The sequence below is a fragment of the Lithobates pipiens genome, unplaced genomic scaffold (genome assembly GCF_037356315.1).
Source record: "Lithobates pipiens isolate NorthernLeopardFrog02 unplaced genomic scaffold, aLitPip1_a1.2 Scaffold_6, whole genome shotgun sequence".
NCBI lineage: Eukaryota > Metazoa > Chordata > Amphibia > Anura > Ranidae > Lithobates > Lithobates pipiens.
In genome coordinates this window covers 47,260-67,917 of record NW_027507881.1, presented here as the reverse complement: position 1 = coordinate 67,917, position 20,658 = coordinate 47,260, and the positions used below count along the sequence as shown (strand labels likewise).

At 39.2% G+C, this 20,658-nt stretch overlaps 1 protein-coding gene and 1 long non-coding RNA gene across 2 annotated transcripts in view; one reads left to right on the top strand and one right to left on the bottom strand.

Moving 5' to 3' along the window:
• Positions 1-20,658, bottom strand: part of LOC143958237 (vomeronasal type-2 receptor 116-like) — a gene marked incomplete at its 5' end in the record, with an annotated part of 86,218 nt that overhangs the window by 36,476 nt on the left and 29,084 nt on the right. The window contains 2 exons of the mRNA XM_077467754.1: positions 2,213-2,434; positions 17,057-17,903. Of these exons, the coding sequence (XP_077323880.1) occupies positions 2,213-2,434; positions 17,057-17,903 (1,069 nt within the window). The remainder of the gene's footprint in view (positions 1-2,212; positions 2,435-17,056; positions 17,904-20,658) is intronic.
• Positions 6,519-14,014, top strand: LOC143958191 (uncharacterized). Its single transcript, XR_013270101.1, has 2 exons — positions 6,519-7,450; positions 10,500-14,014. It is a non-coding gene; the product is annotated as an uncharacterized LOC143958191 (long non-coding RNA).

The window sequence follows — 20,658 nt, the reverse complement described above, 5'->3', positions numbered from 1 at the left end:
TAGAACGGAGATAGGGATTGGGAAAGCTTTGGGATGCCCATGACTAAACAACTCAAATGAAGACACTATCTTGAAGCAGCTAAGCAAATAAAACAGTTTTCTTCCACAAAAAAGGTAACACACAGTTCTAGCACAGGGGGCTTCTCTTCTCTAATGCCCCGTATACATGATGGGAAATTCCCTCAGCAAAAGTCCTATGTGAGCTTTTGGTAGGAAATTCCGACCGTGTGTACGCTCCATCGGACTTTTGCTGGCGGAATTCCCGCCAGCAAAAGTTTGGGAGCAGGTTCTCTGTTTTCGGTCAGAAAAAGTTCAGATCGGAAAGTCCGATCGTCTCTACCAATTCTGACGTGCAAAATTCCTACGCATGCTCGGAAACAATTTGACGCATGCTCAGAAGCATTGAACTTAATTTTCTTGGCTTGTCATAGTGTTGTACGTCACTGCGTTCTTGACATTGGAAAGTCCAGAGAACTTTTGTGTGACCGTGTGTATGCAAGCCAAGCTTGAGCGGAATTCCGTCGCAAAAACCATCCCAAATTTTTTTCAAATGAGAATTCTGCTCGTGTGTACGGGGCATAAGGCAACAACCCTGGAGAGACAGGAGGAGACAGACAAGCCAGCAGTTGTAGAACTCAGAGTAAGCAAGACACAATTAGTGGTTGTAAACCCACAGAAAAAAAAAAATCCTGCAAGACAAAGGTATAATGAGCTACTAGAATAGCATACTAGCTCATTATGAAATACTTACCTTGCATCGAAAGTGTTGCCGTGGTCCCGGGACACATCGCTGTGGCAAGAGACATGTCTCCCGGAGTTATTTCCAGGTATCGCGGGCTCCAGTTCTGTGATTGACTGGAGCTGCGATGACAGGCACAGCAACTGAAGAAATGGCACGAGCGAGCCGTTTCTTCAGTGCAGATGACTGATGTAGGGGATATAGGGGATATCTCCTAAATGGTGCACATGGGATATTCACTGTACTATAAAAAGGCTTACCTGTAGGTCAAAAGTGGTGTTCAAGGGTTTAAAATCACTTTAATGCCGCAGACACACAACCAGACTTTGACGGACTAGGTGCGACGGAACAAATCCACCAGAGAATTGGATCGTCTGTGGGCTTCATCGGACCTTTGCTTTCTAAAAATCAGACGGACTTTAGATTTAAAACGTGTTTCAAATCTTTCCGACGGACTTGAGTCCGGTCTAAAAATCCATTTGTCTTTATGCTAGTCCGACGGGCGAAAACCGATGCTAGGACAGCTATTGGCTACTGGCTATGAACTTCCTTATTCTGGTCTGGTCGTATGTCATCACGTTCAAATCCATCGGACTTTGGTGTAATTGTGTGTGGCCAAGTCCGTTCGTTCAGAAAGTCAGTCGGAACTCCGCCGAAAATTTGTCAGGAAGACCGTTGGAGTTAGTTTGCCGGAAAGTCCGGTCATGTGTACACTGCATTAGTCTCCACTTCTAACAGTAGAGCCAAAAACAAAACTTGCCTCCCTTCTAGAACCTGACCTAGCACGGCACTACTCACAAATAGAAAATACATATCTTATAAGAAATTTCTTTATGTACATGACCTTCAATGGCTCCAAAAATGACCTCATTCATGGAGAGGCACATTGGCTAGAATATCCTAAATTAAAGCGGAGTTCCACGCTAAAGTGGAACTTCCACTCATCGGAACCCTCCCCCCCTCCGGTGCCACAATTGCCACTTTTCAGGGGGGAGGGGGGTACAGATACCTGTATAATGCAGGTATCTGCATCCACTTCCGGGCACAGATAGCTGCAGAATCTACGGCTGTTTACGCCACTTCCTGCGGGGCCCCTGCTATCTGCTGGGAAACACACTGATCCCAGAGACAGCAGGGACAGTCCTTATGCATAGCGGGACTCACGCATGCGCAAAAGGGAACCGGGGAAGTGAAGCCGCAAGGCTTCACTTCCTGATTCCCACACCGAAGATGGCGGCGACAGCACCCAAGAGCCGATCGACAGATCGGCTTCAGGTGCCGACATCGCGGGCGCACTGGAGGGGTAAGTGTCCATATTTTAAAAGTCAGCAGCTGCAGTATTTGTAGATGCTGACTTTAAGAAAAAAACAAAAAATGGCGGAACTCCCGCTTTAAGACCATAAAAACTCTATGAATCTGAATTTTGAATCTCCTCAGCAAACAATATAAACAGAAAATAAAGTAATTTCTTACTTTGCCTGTTTTCCAGAAGGATGGGTCACTCATATCGATAAATGGTTCCGGCGCATAATCTGGGCTCTGAATCGTGGAAATTGTTCTATATGAAGAATGTGTACTGTTAATAAAAGAACAGCTTTTTAAAATAAGATCAGTTGGAACTTCTTTTCTCTCATTAAAGTAGATCTCGCCATCATCTGGGTCGGTGTAATAAAGATTTCTCACATATTTGTTCAGCTTTTTATGGAAGACAGAAGAACACAAATTACTATATACAGATATAAGAGTTCTGGAATTATAGTTTGCTTAAAAAATATACAAAATGTGATGGAGTTAGATTCCAATTACTGGGCGGTCTTTCTATAAATGAGAATTGGAATGATTGAATCAGAAAGAATCCCATCGATCCAAGAGAAACAGCAATATCTGGTAACTGCACATCAAATACATCATTACCTATAGGAGATTGTGTTGTCATTTATTTCACATAATGAGCCTGTGGCTCTGCAATTAATCCTTCCATATTCTCACAGCTGCCAACCCCCATGTTGAGTGCATGCGGCCTGGTATGGTTCAGGAGGGGGGCGCTCGCTCGTCCCTTCCATTTCCTGACCTGCCGGGCTGCATGCTCCGATAAGGGTCTGGTATGGATTTTGGGGGGACCCCTACGCCATTTTTTTTTTACATTTTGGTGTGGGGGTCCCCTCCAAATCCATACTAGACCCAAGGACCTTAAATGGACCTGGGGGGGACCCCACGCTGTTTTTTTCTCTCAATTTTTTTTTTTACGGCAATTCTTTTTTTTTTTTTTTTACATTCAGCGGGAAGCCCACTGACAACTGATGACTCATCGGTTGTTAAGGACTTCCCGGCCCCCTCCTTATAAACCAGCTATATACAGTGTTAAAAAAAAAGCAAAATGCTGCAAAATCGTGGTAAAATCGCGGTAACACCGCATATCCAAAAACGAGGCAAGCACCGCAAAAAGCACTGTAGAAACGCTCAAAAGCAACATGCATAGATGTGCATCGAGCAGCTGCTTTAGACTTGACTCAAAAGTTTTTTTTTTCCCAAAAATGATAAAACTCTGGAGAAATAGGCAGTTATTTTCTCTCTACCTTCTTGTAATTGAGGCAACCTTACTGAGATGGCATTCTCAGATACACAAGTTTTCAAAACAAAAGATGCTTCAGAACAAACCTCTTAATGCTGGAGCAGTCTGCAAAGCCTTTTTCAACATTTGTTCAACAAAACCATTGGTCAACTATTTTACTTCATTCCTCAAAGATTATATAGTGGATATTTTTTTCTGCGAGACAGTGTAAAAACGCTTTGCGATGATTTATTTTATGCAAAAATTGATGCAATGCCTTATGAGTTGTTGGAGCTGGAATTGCAACGATATCTCAAATTCCCTGTACACACGGTCGGTCATTCCGACGACAAAATCCATTGGATTTTTTCTGACGGATTTTGGTCCAAACTTGTCTTGCATACACATGGTTGCACAAAGTTGTCGGAAAATCCGATCGTTCAGAACGAGGTGACGTACAACACTTACGTCAGAACTATAAAGAGGCCAGTAGCCAATAGCTTTCGTCTCGTAATTTATTCTGAGCATGTGTGGCACTTTGTCCGTCGGAACTGGTTGTCGGTTAATTTTAGATCCAGCTCTCAAACTTTGTGTGTCGGAAATTCCAATGGAAAAAGTCAGATGGAGCCCACACACGATCGGATTTTCTGACAACATGATCTGATCGCACATTTTCCGTCGGAAAGTCCGACCGTGTGTACAGGGCATTACTGTTTCTTGCAAACAATTGTCTTTTTCCTTGACGTTTGCATGAGAAGGTATTTCACCTGACTTTTCATCAGCTGAACTTTGGCCGTGTTTAATTTTAGACCTTCAGTTTGTAACATCATAAACAACTCAGAGAAAAGAGCCATATGTTCATCGATAATCTGAGTACCCAGCAGAATCGTATCCACATGCTGACAAATACAGTCTGGCCTAGAAAATTTTGAAAGTTTTTTTGCTTTAGTTTTATGAACTATACCATCACCAATACCTATTTGGGAGTCACAGTGGTGTAGTGGTTAGCACTCTCACCTATCTGTAAAAAGGGTCACTGGTTCAAATCCCAACCACAACACTACCTGCCTGGAGTTTGCATGTTCTCCCTGTGCTTGAGTGGGTTTCCCCCAGGTACTCCAGTTTCCTCCCACACTCCAAAGACTTGCAGGTAGGTTAATTGGCTTCTGTCCAAAATTGGCCCTAGTATGTGAACTGGGACCTTGGATTGTGGGCTCCTCAAGGGTAGGGACTGATGTGAGTGTGCAATGTACAGGGATAGGGACAATTGTAGACACTCTCTCAGGATGGACTGGTGTCTTTATTCAACCTTACTAACTATGCAACTATGCAACCTAGGCCAGGTAATAATCAAGTGAATGTATAAGTCTCTTTTCTGAATGTGAACACGTGTTTGTAGTGACAACTTTTACGTAAAGGGATGGACAAATGACTATTATGCCACATACACACGATCGGACTAACCGGCGGACCAGAGTCCGCATGGACAATTCAACTGTGTGTTGCCTCCGGCAGACTTTTTCTTCCCAAAAGTCTGGCGGACTTTGAAAGAAGACTTGACTCAGACTTTCCAAATGAATGGACTTGCCCACACAAGTCCTTCATTTTGAATGTGACTTCAGGTATGGCAGGACTAGCAAAAGGAAGTCAATGCCGCCGCCTCCATCGGCGAGATTGACACTTTGCGAGCCCCGTCGCCTGGCATGGGCTTTAAGGGTAACCCCTATGCTGTAAAACGGTGTGTGGGGGTCCCTCCAAAGTCCATACCAGACCCTTACCCAGGCACACAGCCGGGCCGGTCAGGAAAGGGGGTGGGAACGAGCGAGTGCCCCCCTCCTGAACCGTACCAGGCCACGTGCCCTCAACATGGGGGGGTGCTTTGGGGAAGGGGGAATAGCGGAGGAGCCCGGAAGAAGATCCCCGGATGACGAAGGTGAAAGCCGGGCTCCTCCGCTAGCAAAAGAGCAGAAGATAGCGGAGGAGCCCGGCAAGAAGACCCCCCAAGTTGGAAGAACCCCCGGAGCTGCCTAATAAACAAAAAAAAAAAACCTGTGTTGTGTGTTTTTTTACCACTTTTTCCCCCAGGTGAATGGGTAGGGGGTACGATGTACCCCATACTCATTCACATAAGGTGGGGGGCTGGGATCTGGGGACCCCCTTATTAAAGGGAGGTCCCAAATTCTGATAAGCCCCCCGCCCACAGACTGCAACAACCAATGGCCAGGGTTGTCGGGAAGAGGCCATTGTCCTCATCAACATGGGGACAAGGTGCTTTGGGTGGGGGGGGCTGCAGGGCCTCCCTTCCCCAAAGCACCCCCCCATGTTGAGGGCACGCAGCCTGGTACAGTTTAGGAGGGGGGCGCTCGCTTGTACCCACCCCATTTCCTGACTGGCCGGGCTGCACGCTCGGATAAGGGTCTGGTATGGACTTTTGGGGGACCCCCACGCCGTTTTTTGGCGTTGGGGTTACCCTTAAAACCCATACCAGGTGACAGATCTCGCAAGGTGGCGGCGACATTGACTTCCTTCGCTAGTCCCGTCGTACCTGAAGTCACGTTCAAATGAACGGACTTTAGTCAGTGTGTGGGCAAGTCCGTTAGTCTGGGGAATTGTCCGCCGGTCTGATCGTGTGTACGCGGCATTAGAGATTTCTAGTACAGAGAACACTTTGTCCTCAGCATTCAAATTTAACTTTATGTTACATTTATCAGGAAGAACTGGGTTATTTGTGATATCTTTATTCAATGTCCTTAAGTCAACTGATAAAGAATATGAATTATCATTTTTTTTGATAGGCCAAATACAATTATTTACCACTAATTTTGCTTTCTTTATAATATAGTTGTAAAAGCTTTTGATTAATCGCAGAAAGTGGATCAATTGATTCTAATGATAACTTATACTGATTAAGGGGTTCTGGATCTTTTCCCTCACTATTCAAATTCAGTATTTTTCAAAGTTCCAATGTAATTTTTGAGCTTTGACCACAAACTTGGAGAACGTTGTGCCATTTCCTTTAAAGCACGATTACCATCAATATCAGGCCACTTTTGTTCTGTAGACATATTGGTAATGAAACCAACATTACTGTACACAGAGGGATCAATAAGCACTGTTTTGGGCCCAGATGGATCTTGTTTATTGATTACATCAATACCAAGTATATTCTCTGCATCATGACAGACCCAAATGCCCATAATAATTTTCACTAATCCAGGTACTTGTTATATTCTTAATATCTAAATTTTAATTGGCTTTATTATACTTATTCAGGATAATAATATTCCCATACTTTCTTACTGTGTGAATGAAAAACCTTGAATCAATTAATTCTGTGTTATGGCTTGCATAGCTGGAAAAGTAAATATTTAAAACCTGTCAGGATTTTGATGAATATTGTATATTTTATATATATTTTCAAGGGCTATGTAAAGTGATATTGTTTATGTAAACTTATCTAGTTCATTATATATGTTTTTAGAAAGTCATTTTATGTGTAAGCGAGAAGGCATATGTAAGTCGAGACAATGTTTTTCCAGACTTTAAGTCTAAAATATTCCTTCTTCCTCACATCCTGTCATTAGATTGTGGAGTTGTGATTTAAGTGTTAACACATGTCAGCTCTGTTATAACAACCACCCTTAGCCCCCACCTTTGTGGAGGAGGAGGTATCTTTCGGGCGGGAGATTAGAGCTTGGTTAAAATAATGAGTGCTGGGAGGAGGGGGTCTCTTGAATTTTACAGACAGAAGGACACATGTCTTGCACACAGGCTGCCAGCATAATCATTGTACTATTTTTGTAAGCATCCTTTTGTATTTAAATGTGTACAAATAAATACACATTTTTGAATTACGCTGACTCAGATCTAATTAAGGAAATTCGTCTCACAAGAATTGATTGATTTCAACATAAGACTTTGAAATATCATTATTTCATAATATTTCATATTTCATATTTTACAATTGGCGAATTCCAGCCAGTTCAATCATAAGTCGGAAGTTTTTTTTTCCAAACTTCATCCTTTGATCAGAGGGGAATGAATTGATGAACAGAGATTAAACTTCGCAAAGATTGAAAAAGAACCTAGAAGAAAAATCGATCGATTGATTGTGAAAGACCGGAGAATTTCCAGGAAAAAACTGACGGGTTTTTTATTTGGTGAGTAGAAACGTAATTATGGAATTTGTAGCTGTTTTAGCTGATGAAAGTACATTAGAATTTAAAGGTTTATCGAAACAGGTCTCTGATGCTGTTTTATGGAAATTAATGTATGATCAATGCTTTCAGGCAAATGCTGACATTGAGAAGGATAGATTCTCATTAGTTAAAACAAAGAAAAAAGTACGTAATATAATGAAACTTGTTAAAAGTTATAATGATATGGTGTTTGATATGCCAGGAAAACAAAGTCAAAGTGTAACTGAAAATGTACTTTTTGAATCTAGTTGTTCAAATTGTGAGACTTTTTGTACATATATTGAAAATTTAGAGAATGAAATAGAAATTGCAGCAAAGCAGGAGAAGAAATATACTGAACAATTATTGACTGAAAAAATTGAATTGGAACATAGAATTGATGCATTATTGCAATCTCTGAAAGAAAATGAAAATCAAATAGGTTTTTTGGAAAGCTGTGTGCATGGAAATATTTTAAATTTGTTTAAGACCCAGTTATTACAAGCTGAGATTCCTGCACATGTTCAGTGCTCAAGGATGGAGGATGATGAACATATGATGAAGGCAGCCGTCAACGTCATATCCTGTAATGAGTCAAATGTTAATATTTCCTCAGAAAATGAGAGTGGGAAGTCAGTTGACTTAAATAATACTGATAGTAAGCAGAAATGTAGATTTTCATCGCCATATGCTCAGAGGAAAGTCTATAAAAAGTTGAATAATAATAATACACAAAAGAGGTTGTATTATCCGAAAATTTTGCCCAGGCGTCAAGAAGTTTATTCTGTACGTTGGCACAGTAATCTGAGGTATAGAGGTCATAATAAGCAAATTCATTTTTCTTCTAAGACACAAAGATTGCAAACTGAAAATAGTCCATTAAGACAGGAAAGGTTTAATTATGTAGCATATAACACTCGGAAAACAGTCAGCAGTCCTTAAATTAACTGCAGATATGGTAAGAATTTTCTGGTTGACGTTTAATGGCTATGAATAAGGATTGATATGAGTTTAAAAAGATTTGGTTTTGACGTTTGGAATATTATTGAGGATTTTGATATAATTTTAATATTTTTCAAGGATAATCTATTGGATTATTATTTTTTATCAATGTTTCATTGTCATGAGTATTAAGTTTTTATTTTTGTTTTGTTCTGGCTGAACATTGAAAGGACTTGAAAAAAATGGTTTTAAGAATAGTTGTGTATTCAGTAACTGAAGACCTTTCAGCATGGTACTCAATTAGCAATTGAATGAATAGACAACAAGGAGAGACAGAGAAAAGTGATGAGCTTGTATTTGTTGAGTTAAACCGCATTGAGTATTGACAAGGAAGAGAAGTAAGGTTCACTACTGATTTAGAGTGATAATTCATATGTTGTATGTTATCTATGTAGAGGTTTTGTGGATTCATCCAATAAGACTCTTGTGCAGAAAGAGACATTAGAAGTAGTTTTTGACCTTGCAGAGAGTAATTCTTTTGCATATGTTATTGTAAAAATTCCATCACATAAAAAGATAGTGAGTTATCTGTAGGTAACAGAACAGCAGAATTCATTGGCAAAGGAAGCAGCTTTTGCATGGAGAGTTAGTAATTCAACCTGGAATGGTATCTATTAATGTTGTGAAAAAATGGACACACAGATTCCTTTAATTTCAGAGGGAAAAAAGGTCACAATCTTTTTTATCCTCATAGGGTGCCACAGAGTTATTATTTGGGTCATTAGACCATAAGTTTGTGTCATGACAAAAAAGGATTTTCGTGTTTTTATATAAATCACAACACCTTCAGGTGGGATTCACTAATGATGATGCTTTAACTATTGTTTAGAGGTTGAATAATCATGTTTTTCTAGTTTGGGATATATCAGCAAACTTCAGTTGTGACAGAGGATGTGTAATATCAGGGCATAAAAACAGAGATTTCATGTATGATAACATTCACAGTTTGTAGGTATTATTGTGAGGATGTATCGGATAATTAAATCTAGGATTGATAAATGTTGTTGGACAAAGGAAATGTTTGGGTTGATGTTGTTCCAGTTATTTTTAATGGATGTAAGAAGCACAATTTCTGATGCTACAAAGTATTCTCCTTTTGAGTTTAAAAGAAAAAGTAAAATGGCGTTTGTGTTGCCTCGTGGAGTAAGAAGGTATACAAAATGGTTCCTCCTCATATTTCTAAGTTTGAAAAAGAAAGTTAATTCATGATAAAAAGTGTCTTTGTTAGTTAAAAATATAAGTTTTTATATTACAATGTTTCTTGATTAAGAGATTAAGAAATAATTTGTATATATATTGATAAGGTAAAAAGGTTTGTGTATGTTTAAAATGGTTTTATACAAAGGGTTATTCATAGCAACCCTTAGGAATTTAGAATGAGACACCCATTGTTTTAGAAAGGTGGGAGGGAAAATACTCATTCTGTGGAACAATATAGCCCAGCTGAACTTTTAAGCTAGTCTTAAAAAGAAAAAAGGTGGGAGTTGGTGTTTAGGAGTAGAATTTTGTAACAAGAGAGGAGACAGTCAATTACTGGAGGGCATACATTCCAGGGAGACACATATATATCATGAAGGATTGTTATTAAATCCATGCACATATCGGATTTAATCTTCAGAATAATCTATTTTTTGATATTTTACAATTGATATTGTTTTTTGTAACATTGTGTTATTTTGTTGTTAAACCAAAATTATCTTTTGTATAAGATAAGTGGTCTATTAAGTAGACCAGGAACAGAAAGGTTTATTTAAGATAAAATTAGATATTGTTGACACAAGTCTAACACAGAAAAGATAAAAGATGATTAAAGAAGTGTTACATGTGAGGCCACACCCAGAGATGGTGACACTCACAGAGTTTCAGGAGTTGAAACATGGAAAAGTAATTGGGAAAGTCTATGGACATTTTGCGATGTTCAAGGGGTACAAATACTTTCTTAGTTCAGTGAAACAAGTATGCAGAAAGAAAAATGTGGGTATAACAAATTTTATATTCCAAGATAATGATGCTGCCTTTATTTTTTCAGGAATTAAAAATAAAAATCGAACTTGAAGAAAGTGCGTATTCCAAAAGAAAAAGATGTCAGCACAACAAATGAAAAGTTTTAAAGAGAGGAAGTGTATCATCACTACAGGATGCATCTTTTCCCTAGTGACAATTTTATTTGTGATAAGATATATCAAGAATTGCTCAAGTTATATAAAGACTAACAGGAATGAAGAATTACACAACAAAGATCATATGTTATTCAGAAATAAGAGAGATGTAGACATTGATATCAATGCAGATGAACTGAAAAATAAGAACATTGATATCATTACAAAGGACAAAAATGATAGAGTTATTGATATTAGTGCATATGATAAAAATCATAATTTTAGAGATGTTGATATTAATACAGCAGAAGATTTGTATGGATTTTTGTGTATTGGAGATGGATATCTTTGTTGTTTACAATTGTATTTCATTCACAGCAATGATATTGACATCAAAGTTAAAATAGAATCCAAAACAAAGTTTGTTAAAATGCAGGGATCTTATAGACTAAATAACAAAACCGGAACTTTTGAGTGTAACATATTGTTGAGGAGTTTCTGGTCTATATTTTTAAAGGGTAATGAGTCAACAATTTGGTCTGGAGATGTTACTAATATTATGACAAGATCTGGGAAAATACTTTATTCCTTTGATCAATTTTATTATCTTTTTCAAAGTTTTGTAAAGATATTAAATCCAAAATATTTAAACATCATTGGAGATGAAAAAGGAGACGTTGTAAGAACATGGGATTTTAAAGTTATAAGAAAATTTACTGAAATAAGGGTCAAAATTGATATCTTTATAGTTGATAAGATTGTTCCAGAAATTAATATTTTCCCACAATCTTTGAAAATTATGGAAGATAAAGATAATTTACATTTGATATGTGATACAAAGATATCTTTACCTCAAAATTCATTGTTGACTTGGAAAAGGAATGATGAGTTTTTGGGTAGTTTTCTTTATAGTTCTACTATCATAATTCATAAAGGAATTTTTGGTAGTGTGAATTGGATCAATGATACATTTGTTTATCAACAAATGAGAGTATCTTTGAATGATACTGGTATATATGAATGTTGCATATCAATAGAAAATTATCCGGTGAAATGTGCAAAGGCAAGTGTTATTGTTATGTCTCCAAGGAAAACTCCATGTGTCAATAAGAAAAGTTTCTCTGCAAGTCCTTTTCAGATTAATCATTTCCAATCCAGAACTCTTTTGAGAGAGGGAAAGTTTGTCATTGTTTTGTGGAACTTTAATGTTTCAGAATGGAAAATTTCTACAAGGTTTCCACAATGTCAAGGACATCTGGTTAATATGGAATTGGGTATTGAGAGATGGTTTGGAATTAATAATAGAAATTATAACAGAAATAAGCGTGGTATTGTTGAAGGTATTTTAGGAGGGATTGGCACAATCGGGAGTATAGCAAATAGTATGGATATTAGTACTTTAAAGTCTGATCTAGAAACCGCTGGTTTAGTGGGAAGTAATGGTATTAAAATACAAAGACATTTAAATCAGATTTTAGAAAATATGGTAATTAAAACTGCTAATATAATGGGTCCATCTATTTTACATCTTCAAAATATTACTCTTGATCTGATGAGAAGTGAACAACATTCTCATATAGCCAGAGCATGTTTAGAGATTCAAACGGAATATTCCACTAATTTTAAAATAATTGCGCAAGCATTTCAGAGTGGAATAACTCCTCTTGGCATTTTACAGTATTTGCCCAAAGAATATTTATATGCGATAAATCATACAGATTTATGGGTAAATAAATGGATAGGATGCAAGCAGGACATATGTTATAGTTCTTCTATGATTCCAATAGCCGGAAAAGAACAAATTTTGGTTCCAATCACTGTTTTGGGATTACCTGTCAGTAATACACAATTATTATACTATAAATTACAGTATACAGATTTTGTATTTAACAATGAAAATTCTGAATTAGAACAATTAGATTTGTCATCATGTTTACAATTCCAGTCTAAAATTATATGTTTACCTAATCAAGATAAAAGCATATTTCATTCTTGTTATCATAATCATACATTATGTTCAGCAAGAATTGAAAATAAAATTAATTCTGAATTAGTTACTCGTGTAGATAAAAAGAAGGTTTGTTTTCAAATTATGTCAGATACAGAAAGGGTTAAAACTTTTTTCTCTTCTTGTACAAATACAGAAAACCTAAATCAAGGGTTGTATTGTATAGAAGGAGATATTGTTGCAATAAGTATTAATGGGTTGAGAACAAATTTAACAAATATGTTTATGAAAAATATTAGCACTCTACCTACACAGTATAATATTTCCCAAATAGATGAATTTCCATGGGAAAAATGGGCAAATATAATTCAAAAGGATCAAGGTTTATTAATAGCTTTGGCTAAGGAATTGCAGAATGCAGAAGTATTGTTTAAACATGAACAAGGTAATTTGCAAGAAATATCACATCAATGGTCAGAATTTTCAGGAAGTAATTGGTGGAAAAGATTTAGTAATAGTGTATCCATGTGGGGAAAAACTTCGATAACTTCAGCAGCAGGAAATATTTTATCACATCCTATTGTAATTATTTTTATTATTATCATGTTATTCCTTATATTCCAGTTATGTTTAATGTTTAGAATGAAAAAATTATATAATCGAATTAGAAGTGATATTAAGAAAGGAGATGATTTGTTACAAAGTAAATTAAAGAGGAAAATTAGGTTTTGAAGGTATGAATCCAATTGTGCAGGACAAAACATTTGGAGTTATTGAATCAAAGTTTGTTTGAATGTGACATGAATGATGATGGATGAATTTTTAATCTGAAAAATATGATTGGTATTCATATTTCAGAGGGGAATGTTATATTCTTAATATCTAAATTTTAATTGGCTTTATTATACTTATTCAGGATAATAATATTCCCATACTTTCTTACTGTGTGAATGAAAAACCTTGAATCAATTAATTCTGTGTTATGGCTTGCATAGCTGGAAAAGTAAATATTTAAAACCTGTCAGGATTTTGATGAATATTGTATATTTTATATATATTTTCAAGGGCTATGTAAAGTGATATTGTTTATGTAAACTTATCTAGTTCATTATATATGTTTTTAGAAAGTCATTTTATGTGTAAGCGAGAAGGCATATGTAAGTCGAGACAATGTTTTTCCAGACTTTAAGTCTAAAATATTCCTTCTTCCTCACATCCTGTCATTAGATTGTGGAGTTGTGATTTAAGTGTTAACACATGTCAGCTCTGTTATAACAACCACCCTTAGCCCCCACCTTTGTGGAGGAGGAGGTATCTTTCGGGCGGGAGATTAGAGCTTGGTTAAAATAATGAGTGCTGGGAGGAGGGGGTCTCTTGAATTTTACAGACAGAAGGACACATGTCTTGCACACAGGCTGCCAGCATAATCATTGTACTATTTTTGTAAGCATCCTTTTGTATTTAAATGTGTACAAATAAATACACATTTTTGAATTACGCTGACTCAGATCTAATTAAGGAAATTCGTCTCACAAGAATTGATTGATTTCAACATAAGACTTTGAAATATCATTATTTCATAATATTTCATATTTCATATTTTACAGTACTTCAAATGTTACATTAGATACCTGTCTAGCAGTGAAATTACTTGTATTATTAAAACCCACTATATTACACATTAAGTAATTTGGTTTCACAAATATGTTTTATCTGGTAAGGCTAATACTCAGATCCATTGTCAATGAGACAATTCATATATTTACCAATCGGCAAACCTTGTATATATATATATATATATATATATATATATATATATATATATATATATGGTCTACCAATCTCATCCAAAATAATTGGTGCTACCTATTGTAAAAGGTATAGAAATTGAATCTCGATGTGATTGTTGATTGATTTGCTCTGGCCGTGGGCTTGGCGCTGGCTTGAGGAGTGGTTGCAAGCCAAGTTGAAACTCGTTTTGAGAGGAGAGAGAATATGTGACTGAGAGAGCAGCACTGCAGCCTACTAGACGAGCAGGCAGCTGAGCTTACCCGTCCACTACACTCCTAGAGACTTTGGACAGGAGACAAGCAGAGGAGAGAGCCAGCTTGGAAGTTGTCATCACCACCCAAAGAGGCCGTGCACGGTTCAAGGACCTGCTGAGGTGAGAGCGAGACCCAGACCCTGACACCCCCAGCTCACCCCTACATCCCTGTCCCCCTCCCCCCATACACCCCATTTACCCTGCCCCAGTGTCCTGCCCACCACCCAGTAACCTCAAAATAGGAAATAGCCCTCAACACTCTTTCACACTCTCTTTCAGGTCCTGTGCTGGCCATTGCCTGTGGCTCCTGCGAGCTATGGCCTGTGAGCAGTGGTGTCAGGAGGGGGGCTGACTGGGGCTATAACCCCTAGTGGGCCCCCAAAAATCCCCAGGCCTCCATATTACCATTGTTACCTGCTGTGGCTGACTAACATTCGAAATCTCACCTCCTGCACCGGCTCCTATAAATGGACGTCACACTGGTCTAATGCCAGGATGTGTGATGTCCATCATAGGAGCTGGTCCAAGAGGCGGGACAACAGCTGCACCAGTAAGCAGGAGTACCCTGCAGGAGATCCCAGCTCTGTGTAAATCAGCAGCTCTCCTCTCACCCCATGCACTGGCAAGGCTGCGTTGATGGGCACTGATCAGACAGCACTGATGGCACTACAATGGTGAGGTTGCATTTATGGGCACAGGTAAGGCTGTATTGATGGATACTGATCAAGCTGCATTGATGGGCACTGACAAAGCTGCGCTGATTGCCACTGGTGAAGCTAAGCTGATGAGAACTGCTGCCTGATAAGGCTGCATGGATGGGCACAGGTAAGGCTGAGCTGATGGGATGGGCACTGGTGAGGATGAATTGATGGGCACTGATAAGGCTCCGTTGATGGGCACTGATCATGATGCACTGATGGGCACTGCACTGGTGAGGCTGCACTGGTGGGCACTGATCAGGCTGCATTGATGGGCACTGCACTGGTGATGCTGCACTGATCAGGCTAGATTGATGGGCACTGATCAGGCTGCACTGATGGGCACTGCACTGGTGAGGCTTCACTGATGGGCACCAGCGATGCTGCAATCATGGGCACTGGTGATACTGCACTGATGGGCAATGGTGAAACTGCATTAATGGGCACTGATCTATGTGTTGTGAAAGCTGGGCATGCTCTTGTATGTTTTGAAGCTAGACTTGTATACCAGTGATGTTTCTGGAAGGTAGGTATGTTGTTATAGAATATTTTCCACTCATAGGCTTAGTTCACATTGGTGAGATGCGGGAACCCTGCAAATCCATTGCGAGTTCCGGCTCGCAGGCAGTTCACACCGCCCTTTGCCAACCGCTGGGAGTGTCAATACAAAGTTAATGACACCCCCAGATCGGTTTGCATATCGCAGTCCGAAGTATCAATTCAGACAGGAATTGTATCACATGGGTATGAACACCTATGCTATACGATTCTGGTGTGGATCAAAAAAGGTTCTGTATGAGTTTGGTCCGAATCACACAAACGTCGCATGTGATTTGCACAGCAGTGTGAACCGGCCCATACGGTACTTCATTATTGTTCTGTGTTTGTATTGATGGGAATTATGTCATTTAGAGGCTAAAACTATATACAGTGGATATAAAAAGTCTACACACCCCCTGTTAAAATGTCAGGTCTCTGCAATATAAACAAATGAGACAAAGATAAGTAATTTCAGAACTTTTTCCACCTTAATGTGACCTATAAACTGTACCATTCAGTTGAACAAAAAACAGAAATCTTTTTTGTGGAGGGAAGCAAAAAAATAAAAAATAAATAAATAATATGAATGCATAAGTGTGCACGCCCTTACACTAATTTATTTAAATTTATTTCAGTTATATTGCGCCATCAAGTTACGCAGCGCTTTACATATACATTGTACATTCACATAATGCCGTGTACACACCGTCAGACTTTCCGGCAGAAAAAGTCAGACGGAATCATTTCATCGGATATTCCGATCGTGTGTGGGCCTCATCGGACTTTTCTTTTGGAAAATTCAGACGGACCTAGAAATAGAACGTTTTAAGTCTTTCCAACGGAATCAATTCCTATCGGGAAAACAGTTCGCCTTTATGCTGTTCCGACGGACCAAAAATGACGCAAGGGCAGCTATTGGCTACTGGCTATTGACCTTCCTTTTCTAGTCCAGTTGTACGTCACCGCGTTATAAACGATCGGACTTTGGTGTGATCGTGTGTAGGCAAGTCCGCTTCAGCGGAACTCCGTCAGAAATAGTTTATTCTGACGGTAAAAAAACGGTCGCGTGTAATACTTTTTCGAAGCACCTTTTGATTTTTATTACAGCACTCTTTGGGTATGAGTTATAAAACCAGGTGGGCATGGATGGTGAGCTGATTCGGTGGTTCGGTGGACTGGACTTGACTCCCAGGCCGAAGGCTGCCAGCCCTCCCCTGATAGGATCACAGTAATATAAAAACTTATTACCCAACTTACTCTGTGCTGGAATCCATGTTGTTCGGATTTATTTTTCTTCATGTACATTTCGTGTAGAGCATGGGCCAGAACATACACAGCCCTGTATACATAGGAAGCTGGAGTTATATAAGTATACAACGAGGAAAGATCTTTTGTAACTGTACAAGGATTTAGAGTGATATCAAATAATTTAAAATAGAGATTTTTTTCCGGGTTTGGGGAAAGGCAGTTAAATGTAAAAATCCAAAGATCTTCCATTATGGGGTCATTTAAGCAGCTGGAGAAGTTGATAGCCTTGGTATAAACGTCCATGTTTGGGTTATTTTCTCGTGGCCACAGAAATATGAAGCTACAGTTAACAAAATTCTCGTTCACATAATTTACATTATTTGTCCTAATCCACGATGGTGGGAAAATAAATGTGATACCTTTTATACCAGGGGATAAAGGATAATTAAGAAAATTAAAGTACATCATGGAATTTCCACATACTACGATAACCTTAGATGTTGATTTCGAAATAATTCTCAATGTCTGAGCATCACTTAATATATTTGAACTGAGTTGGATGATATATTCTGTGCAGATCCCATGTTGGCTCATCATGTTACTCAGTTCTTGGGCCTCCTCATCACCGCTGCCATCCCACGATGTTATTATTCCAATCCAGTTCCATCCAAAATGCTGCAAAAACGTAATAAGAGCCGCAAAACGGACCCGATCAGCTGGCGTCACGCGGAATAAAGTTGGATATGCTTTTCCATCACTCAGGTGAGGGTTAGTGACTTGATAACTGATCTGGATAATATGTTGGGAAATATTATTATTCAAACAATGAAAATATGAGAAATGGAATATACAGTGCCTTCAAAAATATTCATACCCCTTGAAATTTTCAACTTTTTGTCATGTTACAACCAAAAAACGTAAATGTAAGTTATTGAGATTTTATGTGATAGACCAACACAAAGTGGCACATCATTGTGAAGTGGAAGTAAAATGATAAATGGTTTTCAGAATTTTTTTTTACAAATAAATATCTGAAAAGTGTGGTGTGCTTTTGTATTCAGCCCCCTTTACAGGGGTCCCCAAGTTGCGATCGGGTTAGGGACTGGCTGTTTGTTCCTAAGTCGGCTTTGTTCATAATTCGGACACACCTGCTCAGAGTGGTGTTTTCCGATGTTTTACGCTGTCGTTTTGCGATGTTTTCCGATGTGCCCACCGGCGCCACCTGCCGTTCGTAAGTAGGAGTTGTTCGCAAATCGGAGGTTCGGAACTCGGGAACCCCCTGTACTCTGATACCCCTAACTAAAATCTAGTGTAATCAACTGCCTTCAAAAGTCACCTAATTAGTAAATAGTAATGTGTGTAATTTAATCTCATTAATCTCATTAATCTCATTTAATCTCATTATAAATACAGCTGTTCTGTGAAGCCCTCATAGGTTTATTAGCCCTTGTACATACGGTCAGACATTCCGACAACAAAATCCGTCGGATTTTGTCTGACGGATTTTGTCCGAAACTGGTGTTGCATACACACGGTCGAACAAAGTTGTCGGAAAGTCGGATTGTTCGTAACATGATGACGTTATTTAGTTACAATGGGACTACGTTCAGGCTAGTAGCCAATAGCTTTGGTGTAGGAATTTGATCTGAGCATGCGTGGCACTTTGTCCGATCCGAATTCTCTACAAACGATCGGATCATGTTGTTGGAAATTTTTTATATTCAGCTCTCAAACTTTGTTGGTCGGACATTCCGATGGAAAAAGTCAGATGAAGCCCACACACGGTCGGATTATCCGACAACACGGTCCGATCGGAAATTTTCTGTCGGAATGTCCGAACGTGTGTACAAGGGCTTAGACAACCTTATTGAACAAAGGGCATCATGAAGGCCAAGAAACACATCAGACAGGTCAGAGATAAAGTTGTGAAGAAGTGTAAAGCAGGGTTAGGTTATAAAAAAATCTCCCAAGCACTGAACATCTCACGGAACTCTGTTCAATCCATCATCCGAAAATGGAAAGAGTATGGCACAACTGCAAACCTACCAAGACATGGCCGTCCACCAAAACTGGCAAGCTGGGTAAAGAGAGCATTAACCAGAGAAGCAGCAAAAAGGTCCATGGTAACTCTGGAGGCGCTGCAGAGATCCACAGCTCAGGTGTGAGAATCTGTCCACAGGACAACAATTAAGCCCCATATACATGATCAAAAATTCTGCCAGAAAAAGTCAGATGTGAGCTTTTGGTCAGAAATTCCGACCCTGGGTATGCTCCATCGGACTTTTGCTGGCCAAATTACAGCCAGCAAAAGATTGAGAGCAGGTTCTCTATTTTTCGGTTGGAAATTCCGATCGTCTGTACAAATTCCGGCGCATAAAATTCCAAAGCATGCTCGGAAACAATTTGACGCATGCTCGGAAGCATTGAACTTCATTTTCTTGGCCCGTCATAGTGTTGTACGTCACCGCGTTCTTGACGGTTGAAAGTTCAGAGAACTTGTGTGACCGTGTGTATGCAAACCAAGCTTGAGTGGAATTCCGTCGGTACACTTCACAAATCTTTATGGAAGAGTGGCAAGAAGAAAGCCAGTTTTGAAAGAAAGCCATAAGAAGTCCCGTTTTCAGTTTGAGAGAAGCCATGTGGGGGACACAGCAAACATTTGAAGAAGTTGCTCTGGTCAGATGAGACCAAAATTACATTTTTTACCTAAAAGCAAAAGGTTTTGTGTTCCAGAAAACTAACACTGCACATCACCCTGAACACCCCATCCCCACTGTGAAACATGGTGGTGTCAGCATTATGTTGTGGGGATGCTTTTCTTCAGCAGGGACAGGGAAGCTGATCAGAGTTGATGGGAAGATGGATGGAGCCAAATACAAGGCAATCTTAGAAGAAAACCTGTTAGCCCTTGTATACACAGTCGGACATTCCGACAACAAAATCTGTCAGATTTTTTCAGACGGATTTTGTCCGAAACTGGTGTTGCACACACACGGTCGAACAAAGTTTTCAAAAAATCCGATTGTTAGTAACGTGATGATGTTATTTAGTTACGACGGGACTACGTTCAGGCTAGTAGCCAATAGCTTTGGTCTAGGAATTTGATCTGAGCATGCGTGGCACTTTGTCCGATCGGAATTCTCTACAAACGAAAGGACAAAGTCAGATCGGATCATGTTGTGGGAAAATTTTTATATGCAGCTCTGAAACTTTGTTGGTGGGACATGCCGACGGAAAAAGTCAGATGAAGCCCACACACGGTCGCATTATCCGACAACACGGTCCGATCAGACATTTTCCATCGGAATGTCAGACCGTGTGTACAAAGGCTTAGAGTTTACAATAGACTTGAGATTGGGGCGGAGGTTCACTTACCAGCAGGACAACGACCCTAAACCATACAGCCAGAGCTACAATGGAATGGTTTAGATTAAAGCAAACTTGTGTTAGAATGGCCCAGTCAAGGTCCAGATCTAAATCTAATTGAGAATCCCCCATCCAATCTGACAGAGCTTGAGATATTTTGCAAAGAAAAATGGTAAAAAATGTCACTCTTTAGATGTGCAAAGCTGGTAGAGACTAGGGATGGCCGAACTGTTTGCCCGGCGGTC